General features: G+C 45.3%; 1 protein-coding gene across 2 annotated transcripts in view; it reads right to left on the bottom strand.

Annotated features, from left to right (window-relative positions):
- The window catches only part of TRIM55 (tripartite motif containing 55), a 508,360-nt gene extending 497,235 nt beyond the window's left edge, over positions 1-11,125 (bottom strand). Inside the window, exon 1 of one of the 2 annotated variants that reach the window (XM_069621126.1) lies at positions 10,787-11,125. In XM_069621126.1, the coding sequence (XP_069477227.1) occupies positions 10,787-10,954 (168 nt within the window). In that variant the 5' untranslated portion in view covers positions 10,955-11,125. The remainder of the gene's footprint in view (positions 1-10,786) is intronic. The other variant, XM_069621125.1, reaches the window with a different exon arrangement.
- Positions 11,126-13,849: the final 2,724 nt, after the last annotated feature.

Raw genomic sequence — 13,849 nt, 5'->3', positions numbered from 1 at the left:
GGGCAATCATGTATAGTCTAAAGGCTTGATCTAGAGTACACATCCCAGCCTGGAAGCCCGCCTGGAGTTGGCTAAGGGATCCTGTGGGGCTAACCCATTCTGTTAGATGCTTAACTAGACCTTTAGCAAAACTATTACCCATAGCATCCAAAAGAGATATGGGACTATAATTTCCAGGGTTGTCTTGCCCCCATTTTGTATACACTGGGATCATTTCAGCCCTGCTCCAGGATGCAGGGATTGTATTGCATCTGATGAAAGCATGAAAGGGAAGGCAAAGCACTGGGGCCCAGATCACTAAGTCATGCTTGAATAAGTCATCCGGTATCTTTTCTGGACCCGGGGCTTTCCCACCCATCTAATGGCTGCAGCGACTTCAGAAAAAGAGAAGCTAAAACTCAATAGCCCCTCTGCTGGCTGAATACCTTACACAGGGTCAAACTGTGCATCACCCACTACATCCCTGAATCTCTGCTGCTCCTTCCCAGAAAAATCAGGCAAGAGTGATTCTTAGACAAGCTGCCGTCAGGGATTCCTGGCTCCTCCTGCTCCTATTCCAAGGTGTCACCCGATGGCACATGTCCCATCCAATCCCTTCAAAAGACGGACACTGACGAATGTGTTTCCTTCCTCCCAAAATCTGTCCTACGCAATTGCAGAAAAATCAGGTGAGCCTTTCTCTTCCATAGGCCCAGGTAGGACTACATCCTGCTGGGACATCTCCACATTCAGATCCTACCCCTGAGCATCCTACTGACAAATACCCCCTTATTCGCAGCAACACCCATCTCATGATGGCTGAAGACAACTTCCTCATCTATGCCCCCATCCAGTAAGGACCCTAAACAGAAACCTAATCCAGTGTGCTTGCTGTGGACATTCCATCCTCTCACATGCCTGCCTGCTTCTCCAATACCTCTGTGGGGGCATCCACCAGAATCCCTCCCTCCCCTGCCTCTGTGCTTGTCTCCACTGGGGCTTCATCTGATCACCCCACCTCCTCTTCCACACCAGAGCCTCCCCAAAGCCTCTGCATCTTCAACTGACTCATCAGTGGTGATGCATTACCCAGGCCCACAAACCGGTGCCCACTGAGCATAAGGTTCTACCTGCCTCATCAATCATGGGGGAAGCCTCCTCCACTTTGAGGACAAATGCAGCTACCCCTCCCTCTCCGCAAGCCTTTTTTCCCCTCAACCCTAAGCACCTCAGCAGGTCCACCATTTCAACTGCCACAAATGCTGAGAACCATTTATGTGTGTGTTAAACCCGTGAAAACAAAAGTTTGTACCCTGAGAACCAGAGAGAAGTAGCACAACCCTAAGCGGACAAACAAGTGGACAAACAAGGCAATAAATGGAACAAGCAGAATGATTCTACTCCTAAAACATCATCTACAACTACTACATTACAATAAAACTTTACATGGCAGACACATTACGAGTCAGGCGTTAAGGGGTGGCGCCGACCCTTAACGCCTGATTCCGAGGTCCCTTTGCGCCATGGTGAGTTTAACGCCTGCTTTTTGCAGGCGTTAAAATCCATGGCGCTAAGGGACCCTGGGGCTAATTACGCCACCGTAATTTACGGTGGCGTAATTAGCGCCTTCCCCACTCCCATTATACCCTATGGGGCAAAAATGGGAATGGGGAAGGGTAAATGGGAAATGGGGATTTACCGCCCCACTCACCTTGGAATGGGGCGGTAAATCTGCCATCCACCATGGTGTAAACATAGTTTACACCATGGTGGTAAGGGTACGACCCAGGCGGTAACTTCCGCCTGGGTCGTAATGAGGCCAACATGTAATTATGTGCTTTAGTTTGAAAATAAACATTTCACATTTGTAAAACAGAGACGTTTATAAAACAAAGACAGTGATAAAAGTCAAACATCAGATACATTTACGATTTCTAGTAAACTCGAACACAGACCTTGTTAAAAACAAAAACATATAAAAATATCTAGGACTTATGTGCAATCAAAGTTGTTCAAGAAGTGAATCAAAAAGTGCTACCAAGAATCTATACAATGCTAAAAGTAACTGAACACTGTGGCTCGCCAGTAACCGGGACCACAGTGACAACTCAGCATACACATACTCATTATAAATACAAGCATCAAAGTGCTGATGGATAAAAGGTGAGTCACTGGCAAAGCAAATGAAGGTGTTTCAATGTTTCCAGTCCCTCCTCATTAGACCACACCCTACATGTAGGTTCTAGGGGAGAGAGTGCCAACCTTGTGCCTTTGCAGTCAAGGGTCGGCAATTGATTACATGTATACAGATCTTGCCCGGTTACATGTGAATAGGTGGATATATCTCGAAAGCTGATCTCTTCTTCTAATCACCAATGCGCACTTGTTATACAATTTATAGGTGATCAGAAGTTCAATAGTCCTCCTCCAATCATCTGCATCCAGTTTTTCTTCGTTTTCATGGTATTATTAATCAATTCAGCAGGTTCCGAGTCAATCTTTTGCAAGATAACAGAGATGGAATCGCCGAATTTCTTTATAGAAGAAATAGATCATACGTTAACGATTTCACCTAGACCGAGATAAAGTTAATTTGGTGGGGGAAACAACATTTTCAAGTAAATACAAAGTTTCTTCCAAATGATCTTGGTTCTCAAAGAGATAAGGCCAAATGTGTGTCTGATAATAGGATTTGGGAATAGAGAGGGACAGATTTAAAAGCCGCTTCCATATGATGCTCTGAGTGGTATTAAGATAGTCACTCATGGCAAAAACAGAAATGTCTCAACCATAGCAGATGGAGGGTTCAACCTTAACAAGGTAGAAACCTAGCAGTGGTAGAAGTGAAAAGTGGCACAATCTGGAAAATACACTTTTCATTTTTGCCACCATGGATGGAATTTTTGATCTTACTTTAACCTTATAATCATTTTTTGAAAATGTGTTTGGAAGGCAAAAATCCAAGTAGCACATGCTAGGTACCCTTTCAAACCTTGAGTCGCCAGCCGTTCAATTCATTATCTTGGGTTTTCGCTTGTTCACTCATAATTATTTTGATTTAGCCCCATTGATCATCAAGTTTTTCCTAGTGGCATATTCTGGAAACAGCGACATGTCTATGCCCAGTGGGAGTTCTTCAGCGAATGCAAGCCAGTTTATTCTGGTGGCACACAATTTGACTGGATTGGTTGTATTTAATGCCCAGAGTTAATCAATATCAGCCAGATAAAGATTGAAGCAAGAAGGGGCGAGCACACAGCCTTAATCCTAATAGAGCTGTTGTGATGTAGACATGATAACATTTGAACCAAAGGCTCATGGATTCCCCTAACCAAGAGTTTAGCCCAGGGTTTTTCATGTATAACTCGATCAAATGCATTGGTCATATTGGCCGAGGCTATGTAAGCGGTCCATATTGAGGATTTTTTCACTTCTGCCAACAAGTGCCCATTAATAGTGCCATTTAGAGTGGTCGCTGGAGCTCTTCGAAAGCCAACCTAAAAGTGGGAGTGAAGATTTAATTTCTCTATCCATGAATTGAGATCCTGTAATACCAAAGAGGCAAAAAGCTTAATGGACGCATCTAAGATGACTACAGGTCTATAATTAGATGATAAAGAGCGATCCCCCTTTTTAAATATTGGAATATTATAAGAAATGTACCAGGAAAATGGAAGAATCCAAGTTTCCAGGATTTTCATAAACACTTTGTGTTTGGGGAAGCAAGTAGGTGTGTGACTTTGTTGGCCTTTTAACTTTTATAGAGGGACAAAAAGGGGGAAACCAACACAAGACACTATCACACACTAAACAAACACTTAGACAAACAGGAACAAAAAACATGGCTTCAGAAATACACTAAACAGCAACATACTACTCAAAGGACCAACAACAAACCGATAACACTCCTCCAAACTCCTCAAAAGACTTCTCATGACTCTCCAAAAGCACCAACCACCTTCCAAGTGTCAGCCTGCCCTGTTTTACACCTTGCCTCAAAGCCTAGCAAAACCCACAAAGGAACAGGAAGTAAGCTGGTCCTTTTTCTGGGGACCGAACTTTCATTAGGAGATCTGTGGACTCTCATTGGCTTTACAAACTTGATGAACAACCCAAGAGGGCCCTGATTGCCTACATTACCTCAATGAATACACCTGTTATTCATCATAGGATCTTCTGCTCCTGGTTAGACAACTCGGGAGGATAGCTCAAAGGCAACATGCTCGCCTTGGAAGCAAGATCATACGGAGCAACACAGGTTCGATCCCTGGGTCCGCGCTTAGAAACATCTGGGTATTAAGCGCGTTGTAAATAACCAATCATATCATATCTAATCATTGTGTGATATCCGGAAGCCCACCACAAGTTTGTCGGATATTTTTGAGCATCAAATCTTCTCTAAGATATGCATCCGTTACCACTGATCCATTTGTCCAGGCCTAAGAAATTCCAAGCCATCATGCAATGAGCCACTCAGAAATTCTTTCATATAAGAGGAGCTGATTTTAAAATTGGTATGAAAAAGTGTTTATGGGAGAGACACATATTTTTCTAGCCTGACTTTAAAGAACTGCATGGTGAAGGCGACGTGTATGGATAAAGTATTTGGAAATTATGTCTCTTAACGACTTAAATAGCAATAAAACATTGATGTATAGAGGAGGAGCCACGTACCCCCCACTCCAACTGCCCCACCTACATTACCTGAAACATATGAATAAAAGTATGTGATGTATACTGAACAGTTAAACCAGCAAAGAGAAGAGTGTGGGCTCGGAGCAGGACCCATAAGAATACCTATACCTAAGAGAATATCGGAGGTAAATTACTCAGTGAGGAAACCATACCTGCATCAAAGACAATATGATGTCCATTTGAACAAGATTCCTGAAGAAACCAAGAAACTAAATGACAAAGATGAATGGTGACGTCATACAAAGTTGAATCGCCACCCATATAAAAGATAACCAGACCAGAGAGGCAGATGATTTATAAAGAACAAAGAAGTATTAATGGTAAGTGACATCTTGGAATCAAGATGACAAGACTTGCAGATCTGATGAAGATACTTAGATAGTTTAAACGTGTACAGATGCAATGAAACGCAAACAGCAAAGCAATCATGAAGCTAGCCACATGCTTTTAAATAGATTAGACAGCACCAAGTGCCAACATATACATATATATCTCAATAGATACATATGGACAAATAAAGAATAAATGTTTCCACTATGTATTAAGCAGTACTGAACAAACAAGAAGGCCTCATTCAGTATCGCAGTTGAGAAAAGCAATTGAATTAAATAGAATAAAAGTTCAGTTAAGAGGTTCACTGAGCCAAGAAAGCCATGGTTTTATCAAACTGGAGTTGGTTGACATTGCATACAATTAACGTGAAAGAACAGAAGCTCCTGTTCAGCGAGGTCAAGCAAAAACAAAAGACATCAGAGGACTATTGAAAATCAAATAAAATACATGAAAAGGCTAAATTTCATGGTGTACAGTCATGTGATAGGCGGAAGTTGGCCAAGCGAGATGATCACACCTATGCACGGAAGCCGGCTAGTACCTATACTCCTTAAAAATTCTCAGAGAACAGTACAAACTCAAGGCCAACTTCAAAGTACTAATTGACACTGGACCTTTGAGGTGATGATGGAGGATATTTTATTTGGTGGGAAGCTGGTGCTAGGACGAGCTTATCCGCACCTGGTTGTTCAGTCTGCGTGCTGCTAACGCAGGTAGGAAAAGGACTTTTGGGGTTTGGAAGCCAACCAATTGTAGAGGACCAGGTAGTTGGGGGTCCTATAGTGTGTGTAGCCAATGGGACATCGTACATTTAGTGACGTTCATAGTGGCTATTTTGAAGGAAGGGCTCAGTTGCCCCACCTGATTTTAACTACCCAATTACCTCTTTCTGTTACTCTATACAGATGCAGAACCTATGCTTAGTTATTCACTTAGAACCAATCCCACCTCCCAATAGGTTTTAGTACTTTGCCACATAGGATGACGTTGGTAATGACGCAGGTCAGCATGTCAGTGATGACCACTTTTGGGTACAAAAGCCCAAGTTTTTTTTATGAAGTAGTTTGAGTCAGAGTATCGAGCGATTGCTGATGTTTGTTGTACTCCCTGTTTTAATATTTTGACATTAAAGTAGACGAACTTTGCCTAACTATTTGTGTCGCCTTGATTATTGATGTATGAATAAAATCTTTGCTACTCATCTTAAAGGGCTGGAAGCCTCCCGTTCAGATGGAATATTTTTAATGTAAGCATGGAATAGATTGAGTTTGGCACTAACATTTCTCTTGTAAAGAGATTACTTTAATTACAATGGTTGAGAATGGCGAAATCATTTACAAAAAGTGGTAACTGTATGCAGGTGACCGTCAATATTAGCAATTAAATGTTCTTTGGTCTCCACCATGCAATGTTGATCATTTCCAAATTGGAATGAAAAAAGTCTTCAACAAGGCAAAATCACCTTTCCTACTTATTTGTACGCTCTGTGTTGCAAGACATGCAAATGCCGCCTGACAGGTATGCATGGCAGACAGCATTTACAATGGATTCCGATGCTATCCCCCTGCTGTTTTGAGTTGAAGAAACAGGTGGATTCCTCAGGAATCCATTGTCTTTACGCCTGCATGGAAATATCACGCTTGCGCAAAATAATGTGGTATTTGAAGGTGGAAGGGGAATGCATGGCAGTAACATATCCTGTTCTGTGTTCCCACTCCGCCTGCGAGTAAAATACAAATCACTTGGAGCACAAAAGCAATCTTGCGCTTTAACTTTACGCCTCACTGTTATGCTCTAGGGTTTCAGAAGAGGACCTGCTTAACGCTGAGTGATTTTTCAAGCATGTTAAGATTTATCCTAAGTCCTGGAGATGTTATCAGAATATGTAAGAATATAAACCATGTGTTCCTTGAGATAGCTGGACAAACATGAATGGAAATGAGAACATGAAATGAATTACTTTGGGACATTATTGTGGTATGAAAGGCTCCCTCTCTGGCTAATGTATTATGTTGATTGTATTCAAACTTTCCTTTATTTTAGATGTTTCACTTTCTCCCACCATAGCAAGTGACTGTTAGAAAACTACAAGTACCATAATCCTTGAAGTAGTGGCTTGACACTGGCCCTGTGCTTCCAAGATGTGCCAGGTGGGAAAAGGCTGCGGCTTTGTTCCCTGAGAAGCAGCGAGTAGTACTAATACCCATGAGGTCTTGAATTGTCTCTACCTTTTTTAACACACCATCTGGTCCTCTTGCTAACATTCTTTGAAGGGCACATTGCCCACTAAATACGGTGTTCACCTTTATTTCTCTTAAAGCTGCCCTGTTTGTGCAAATCCTGAACTGCTACCTATAGCTATGGTTCCAAAGCAGGCACTACTTCGCATCCCTGTATGGGAAGTCACTGGGATTCTCGATTGGCGGCCTGGTATCAGCTCTCAATCGTCCACAAAATCAAATTCTTCCTCCACCACCCGGAACACAGAACCGGCACCCCAAGCCCTGGCTTTCTTTCATGTAGACGTGGCAAAACCCTCCTCCCTGGTATCCCATCATGCAACGTGGTGCTGCTGGAAAGCCATCCACGTTCGTACAGATGCCACCGCATCACCCACTCCTCGGGGAACTGCATTGGCTGCTCCTGCATGCCAGCATGATCATCAATACAGCCCGAATCATCTACAAGGCGAGGGCAACCAGCGCCCCAACCTTCTGGGCTGAGCCCTCAAGCTCTCAGGAGGATGATGCAATGTCAAGGCAAGCCCAGTCTGGAAATCAGAAAACAGGCCTTTGCCCGCATTGGACCCAGAATAAGGAAAAACCTACCTACATCAGGCAGGCCTACACGCTCCTGCACTTCAGGAAGCGCTCGGTGGTGCAGTTCTCGAAAGAACAGCGCACCAAAGGTATGATGTTGTTACATTGCCAGTATATTTTTCAATGAGCTTTTTGCAGAGAATTTTTCAACTAAAAAACAAATTGGAAAAATACAGGAGGGCGGCTAAGGGGATATAAGTGGTAGGGGTTGGGGAATAGGCAGTAAATTATAGGAGAGGGGGTGCTTGGGGGGACCTCTCAAATATAAAAAAAAAGTGATGAGTTTTTTTGAGAAAAGAAATTGGCAAAAAACTCATCTGAAAATGAACTGCCGATGTAACAACATAGAACCCCACCAAACACTGTCCAGTTACATCCTGCTCCCTACTGCCCCGCTCAACTGGTCCCCACCTGGTCCCTCTCTCCCCTAAACGGATCCCTAACTGCGCACACTTGCACCCCTCATGTGTACGATGACCCGTTATTGGCCAAATGGGTTGCCACATCATACATGTATGTACTATACTTAGTAGTAGTAAGTAGTAGCGAAATCATTCATTAAGCACGGCAATACCAGAAACCAGTTTCAAGGCGCTATACATGAGACAATTGACACAATCACACATCACAATAATAAATACATATATTTAATAACTCTTCGAAAGCACCCCTGAAGCACAGTTATACATCAATAACAAAACGTATACTTATAAATCCAACCATAAAAAAATGTCAGATAACCTAATCTATGGCCTGGGTTGGAAGACCACCATAATCCCCATTAGCAAAAACCCATAAACACAAAAAAGAACGGGGTATATCAAAACACTCAGGGGAGGTATTTTTTTTTCTAAATGCACGATTCTTGGGAATGCAAATTCACAAGGATGGCCCGGGCATTTCTTGCTGGCCATGCGCTCGTGCAAACGATGTGCAGCCCTGCCCCCACGGATGCAGTAGTGCAGCACACACACACACAGCACAGTATTCGGAGTCCCCTCCCCCTCACTCACACTGGGGACAGGAGCCTTACTATGAAGCCTTGAACGGCCCTCATGTTACATGTGACGTGTGCATGGAGCGTCGCACGGGGCCGTTTAAGAGCTGGCGTAAGGGAATGCATTGCGAGTCAACACATTTACCGATTCATGGAATGTGTGCACGGTTCAAAGTGACTTTGCACTGCTCACACAAACCCTGATTCATGGGACTGTGCAAAGTGTATTTTTGCTGTGCAAAGTCGGGGGAAAGTCGTTTTGTACTGCAGACATGACTATGCGCTGACTTTGCACATTTCCATGAATCAGGGTGTGTGTCTGCGGTGCAAAGTCACTTTTCAGCAGTCCATGAATCGGGACCTTAAAGCATGAAAGGCCTGGTTCATTAAAAGCGCTTTGTTAATCGGGCCCATCGCGCCTGAGTGCACGGGGTGCACTTCTCGTCCGGGGGCACCGACCCCTCGTTACTCAGAAGTTCAGAACTGCACACAGGCAACGGGGGCCAGCTCAGGTAGCAGTTTCCCTGCTGCTAGACACTGCGCAAGCCCATAGATAATGTGGCACGGAGCCAGCAGGCTTTGCCACCAAAACCTTTGCTCCGGTACAAAGTGGACCCAGTCGGTTCCTTGCACTAGGTTTGCTGTGTCACATAAAGACGGATGTTTAGGTTATGCAGCAAACACGGTAAATAAGGCTGTTTCATTGTTTTCTCTGGTGTTTTTTTTTTTGAGAGAATATGGGTTTGGGATAAACTGCTCCATTCCAAAGCATCTCAGAAGCCAGGTTGGTACTACATGCATGTGTCCCATGTCTGTGCCCCAGGGTAGTGCTTTGATAATCTGGCCCCGGACATTGCACCCCCTCCCCCACTCTTCATGAATAGCTCGCAATTTGCTGCACTGGCGCATTCCTGCACTTGCGCAGCAACCACAAGTTGTTTGGATCAGATCCAGAAAGCCAAACTGCTTTGATGAAGGGTCACAGTGAAGCTTCTTTTAGTGAACGAATATGTGAGTCTCTCGGTAATGCAAAGGGGTTGCCCTCCCCTCTCTGGGCCTGACGCCAGCCTGTCCTTTAATGCCATAGCACGGTGTACTTAGTTTCAAATCCACCCTGGGTTGTTATTCCAGACTCGTTCCTTTTCTCTGTCATTGGCTCTTTCTGGTCGCCCATGCATAACATCCCATGGTGTGTGTTGCCACGGTTTCGAGTAATGAGCGCTTTAAAAATGCAAGTAAATAAATAAATACATAATTGTGAGGCACTTTCGTGTCTTATCCGGGCCAAATTATCTGTAGGGGCGTATGTGTCTCCGCACGTTTGGAAAGACCGTGCAGTCGCCGAGTTGCATACGCTCGAGTCGGATCCATACGGGAAAGGACAATGCACGCCAGCAGTGGCTGCTTTACACCGCGTGCCCACTCCCAGCTCAGCCAGCACTAGCTCTGGGACATCAGCCTCCACCGCCTCTCCCAACATTACTGAGCTATCTCAAAATGGCGTTCCATTTTTTTTCCTATAGGGCGACGCCCTTTTTATCTATTTTGTTAAAATATCTTTTATTTACACGAAGAAAGCATCTCACACTCAGTGATCTCCGAGCGCACAGACCACCCCTTTGTAAAGCTCATCGAAAGGCACTTGAGAGCATGCGCACAGGTAACCTTGAGGCAGGCCCTTGGCACGTGCTGCAAAATGCCGACGTGACATGGATTTTGCGCCTCCATCCATCGCGCGTTACTTCTGCCACAATTATATATGAACATATGGCCCTCTGGACATAGTCATGTATTGATCTCAAACGTGAGATCAAACGCATCGCAGCTGCACAGAAGGCGCTCAACCGACTGAGCTACCTTACCACCAGTAGGTGATTTCCCACATACACAAGAGCACGCAGGCAGGCGCCACCACCAATCAGGCAGAAGAGGAAAGGTCCCACTGGGGCTGACGCGGGCCTACCTGAAATATGTCGCTGGCACATTTGCGGCACAGATTATGCTGGCAGGGCAGGATGACCACCGGCTTGCTGAACATCTCCAGGCAGATGGGGCAGATCAGCTGCTTCTCCAGGTTGTCCATGGTTTGCTGCTCTTTGCTCAGGGAATTGTAACTCAGCGAGGTGCTCATCTCCTTGAAGTGTCCAAGGTATGGAGGCTCCGAAAATTCGCGCGGCTGACCAGTTTCCGGGTTAGCTTCCTTAAAATAATTCCGGGGCCTGCACGATCAAGTGTCCTTTGAGCTCGCGCGGCTCCAGGGCATTGTGCAGGCTGTGGACTGTGGGGCCCGGGGGCGAGGCTTTTTTTAGCCCCACGGGCGTCACGGGTTGCCATGCTGACTTGCCCATATATGAAAGTGACACGAGACGGGGCCAGACAGCTGACAGACCGCAGGCATGAATGGGCCGCATTCCTGGCCGGAGGAGAGGGTGAGCCCTGGAGAGGGTGGGCCCTGGCTGGAGGCGTTTGGCAGTTGCATCTGACAAGTGCACGAGTGGCTCTGTGGAGCGCAGCACAACTGTGGAAGCGGGCAGTGAATCACTGGGTCCAATCAGTGCTATTTTGCCCAGAAATAAAAAGCATTGGAAATGCCAGTAGGCAGTGCCATCCTTAGAGGCCGGAGCGCCCTGGACGGCAAAACAAAACATTTGGCGCGCCCTCCCCTCAAGTGCGCCCCTGGTCATGCAGGGGTGGGGGCAGTGGAGTAACTTTGCTGAAAATGTTGGCGGGGGACATGACATCTGAAGAAAAGGTGCCCCAGCCAAATGAATGGGGACACAATGGTGTGGCATGAAAGTTGGGGGGGGAAACCCCCCTGTCACCCCTTAAAATTACACTCTTGGGTGGGGGAGGCACCACATCTTTCAATAGGCGCTGATCATCTCCCTATTATTAAATTCCCTGCGCTCCCGAGAGCAGAGCCACAATAATTTCAGTAGGACGCCTGCCATGCCTTCTACCACCACACCAGCGGCTCAGGGGAGACCTTGAAAGACTCCTCAGAACTGGTGTGGTGGGAGACTAATGGCATTGCGCCCCGGCCGGGCGGTCGCCCCTGCGGCCCACCCCTAAGGCCGGTTCTGACAGTAGGTCTGACACATGAAAACATGCAATAGATGGCTGGTCACCAAGAGTTTGTTTGTTTATTCATTTATATTGTGCACCAGACCCAAGGGTATCAGGGCGCCAATAGTACAGAACATGCAAGGCTTAAAGTTACTGGGTTACATAGTAAGATGAGACAGGTATATGTACATGACAACAATAAGACAGATAAGTATTACATATAAAAGAGCATGCACGATAATCAGGAGACAGGTGTCGCAAGTGAGGTAACTCCAGGATAGTTGTTTCAGCTTATGTAGGACTACATATCCGCAGATTTCAACCTCTTTATATAATTAGCTCTAAATTTGAGGTAAGGCTGATCTTCTCTTATGAGGTGTGGTAAGGCGTTCCAGAGTTGTGCCGCTCTGACTGGGAAGCTGGCACCCCGGCCTTAGACAACTTAAATCACGGTACGATGAGGCTGTTAGTGTTAATTGATCTCGATGGTCCAGAGGAGATTCTCCTCTGGAATCTGTCCCTGAGATAACTAGGGGCTGCATTATTCAGAGCTTTGTAAGTACGGGATGCAACGTTTAGGTGAATTTCATTTTTGGTAGCTAGCCAATTGTTTTGGCGCCTTATCAAGGATATGTGGGATCTTTTAGACACACGGAGAGCCGCTCTCAAGGCGCTGTTATAGAGGACTTGAATCCTATGGATGGTAGATTTGTTGGCACCAATGTATAAGGCATGGAGCCTAGAAAGAATAAGGGCTCTAGCCAGGATGATGCAATTATCTTCCGAGAGAAAGGGTTTGCCAGATCTGATGAGCTTGCAGGTGTAGGCTGTAGCTGAGGCCATAGACTTCACCTGTTTAGAGAAGAAAAGGGTGTCGTCAAGATAGAAGCCAAGTGTCTAAGTACTAAGTAGCATTTATTCCTCTCCTCAACCTGGTCAGAATGTCCCTCAAACTCAACCCATTGTAAGAAGCTCACGGTTTCCCATCAAATCTAATTTCTTATCTATTGTACGTTCTTTTGTGATTAGAGAGCATTGTTACTCCTGTAAATGCATAAATACAAAAATACATTAAAAAATAATATATGTTCATACCTGTTCTGATACAATATGCCAGCACTGACACTCTTATGTTATGGTATGTTACTCTTACACTTTGTGAAGTCCCCAATGCAGTGGTTTCATAGCACCGAAACTTGTCAGAGGGGTGGCGTATTGTGCCATTGCCAGGGCTGACCAGACTGTAACCTGTGGAGGACCAGGAAAAGCTAAAAGCAGGCAGGACGATATTTTAATGGACGCAGAAGGAGAAAGGCTTTTGTAAAGATGCATTGTGGGTAGAAGGTGGGGACATTGATGGTGATTTTTTGCATCTGGGTTGATCCACAGGATGCAGCAATTGGAGAGGGAATAACTTGAGATGCAAAACTAACATTGGGTCTCCGTAAGGTGGAGGAGAGTAAAGCATGGTTGCAGTCAAGGGATGGATGATGTGCTTAAGGTTTGCTCAAGCGGAGCTTTGCAACATGAGAAGCTAAAATGTACTTAGTGGTACAATCACTGCTCCATGTAAGAGGCCTGGGGCCATAATTCAGGGAAATGCCCCGCCTCGTGCAAGGTGTAGCAGAGTCACGCGAAGGCTGTGCAAAAGGTGAATGTGAAAGGAGAACATTGGGTTGCAAGTGGAGAAGGGAAGGAAAGGAAAGGCGAGGAGAAGGAAAGGAAAAGAAAGGAAAGCAAAGGAAAGGAAAGGAAAGGAAAGGAAAGGAAAGGAAAGGAAAGGAAAGGGCTATGTTCACATGATTGCAAATAGTTTGGTCGTATGTGAACGAGTCTAGTCTAAAACGTGGAGAAGAACAGGGCCCCAAGGTCAAGGACCTTCATGGTGAACGATCCGCAAGACACACCTACCTGATCCCTGTGCACTGAACCCTTTGATCATGATGCCTGCAGCCAGGAT

Source organism: Ambystoma mexicanum, chromosome 5q (genome assembly GCF_040938575.1).
Source record: "Ambystoma mexicanum isolate Mex_15411 chromosome 5q, UKY_AmexF1_1, whole genome shotgun sequence".
In the NCBI taxonomy this organism is placed as follows: Eukaryota; Metazoa; Chordata; class Amphibia; order Caudata; family Ambystomatidae; genus Ambystoma; species Ambystoma mexicanum.
The sequence above is the reverse complement of the archived record's forward strand: the minus strand, read 5'-3'. Positions and strand labels throughout refer to the sequence as shown.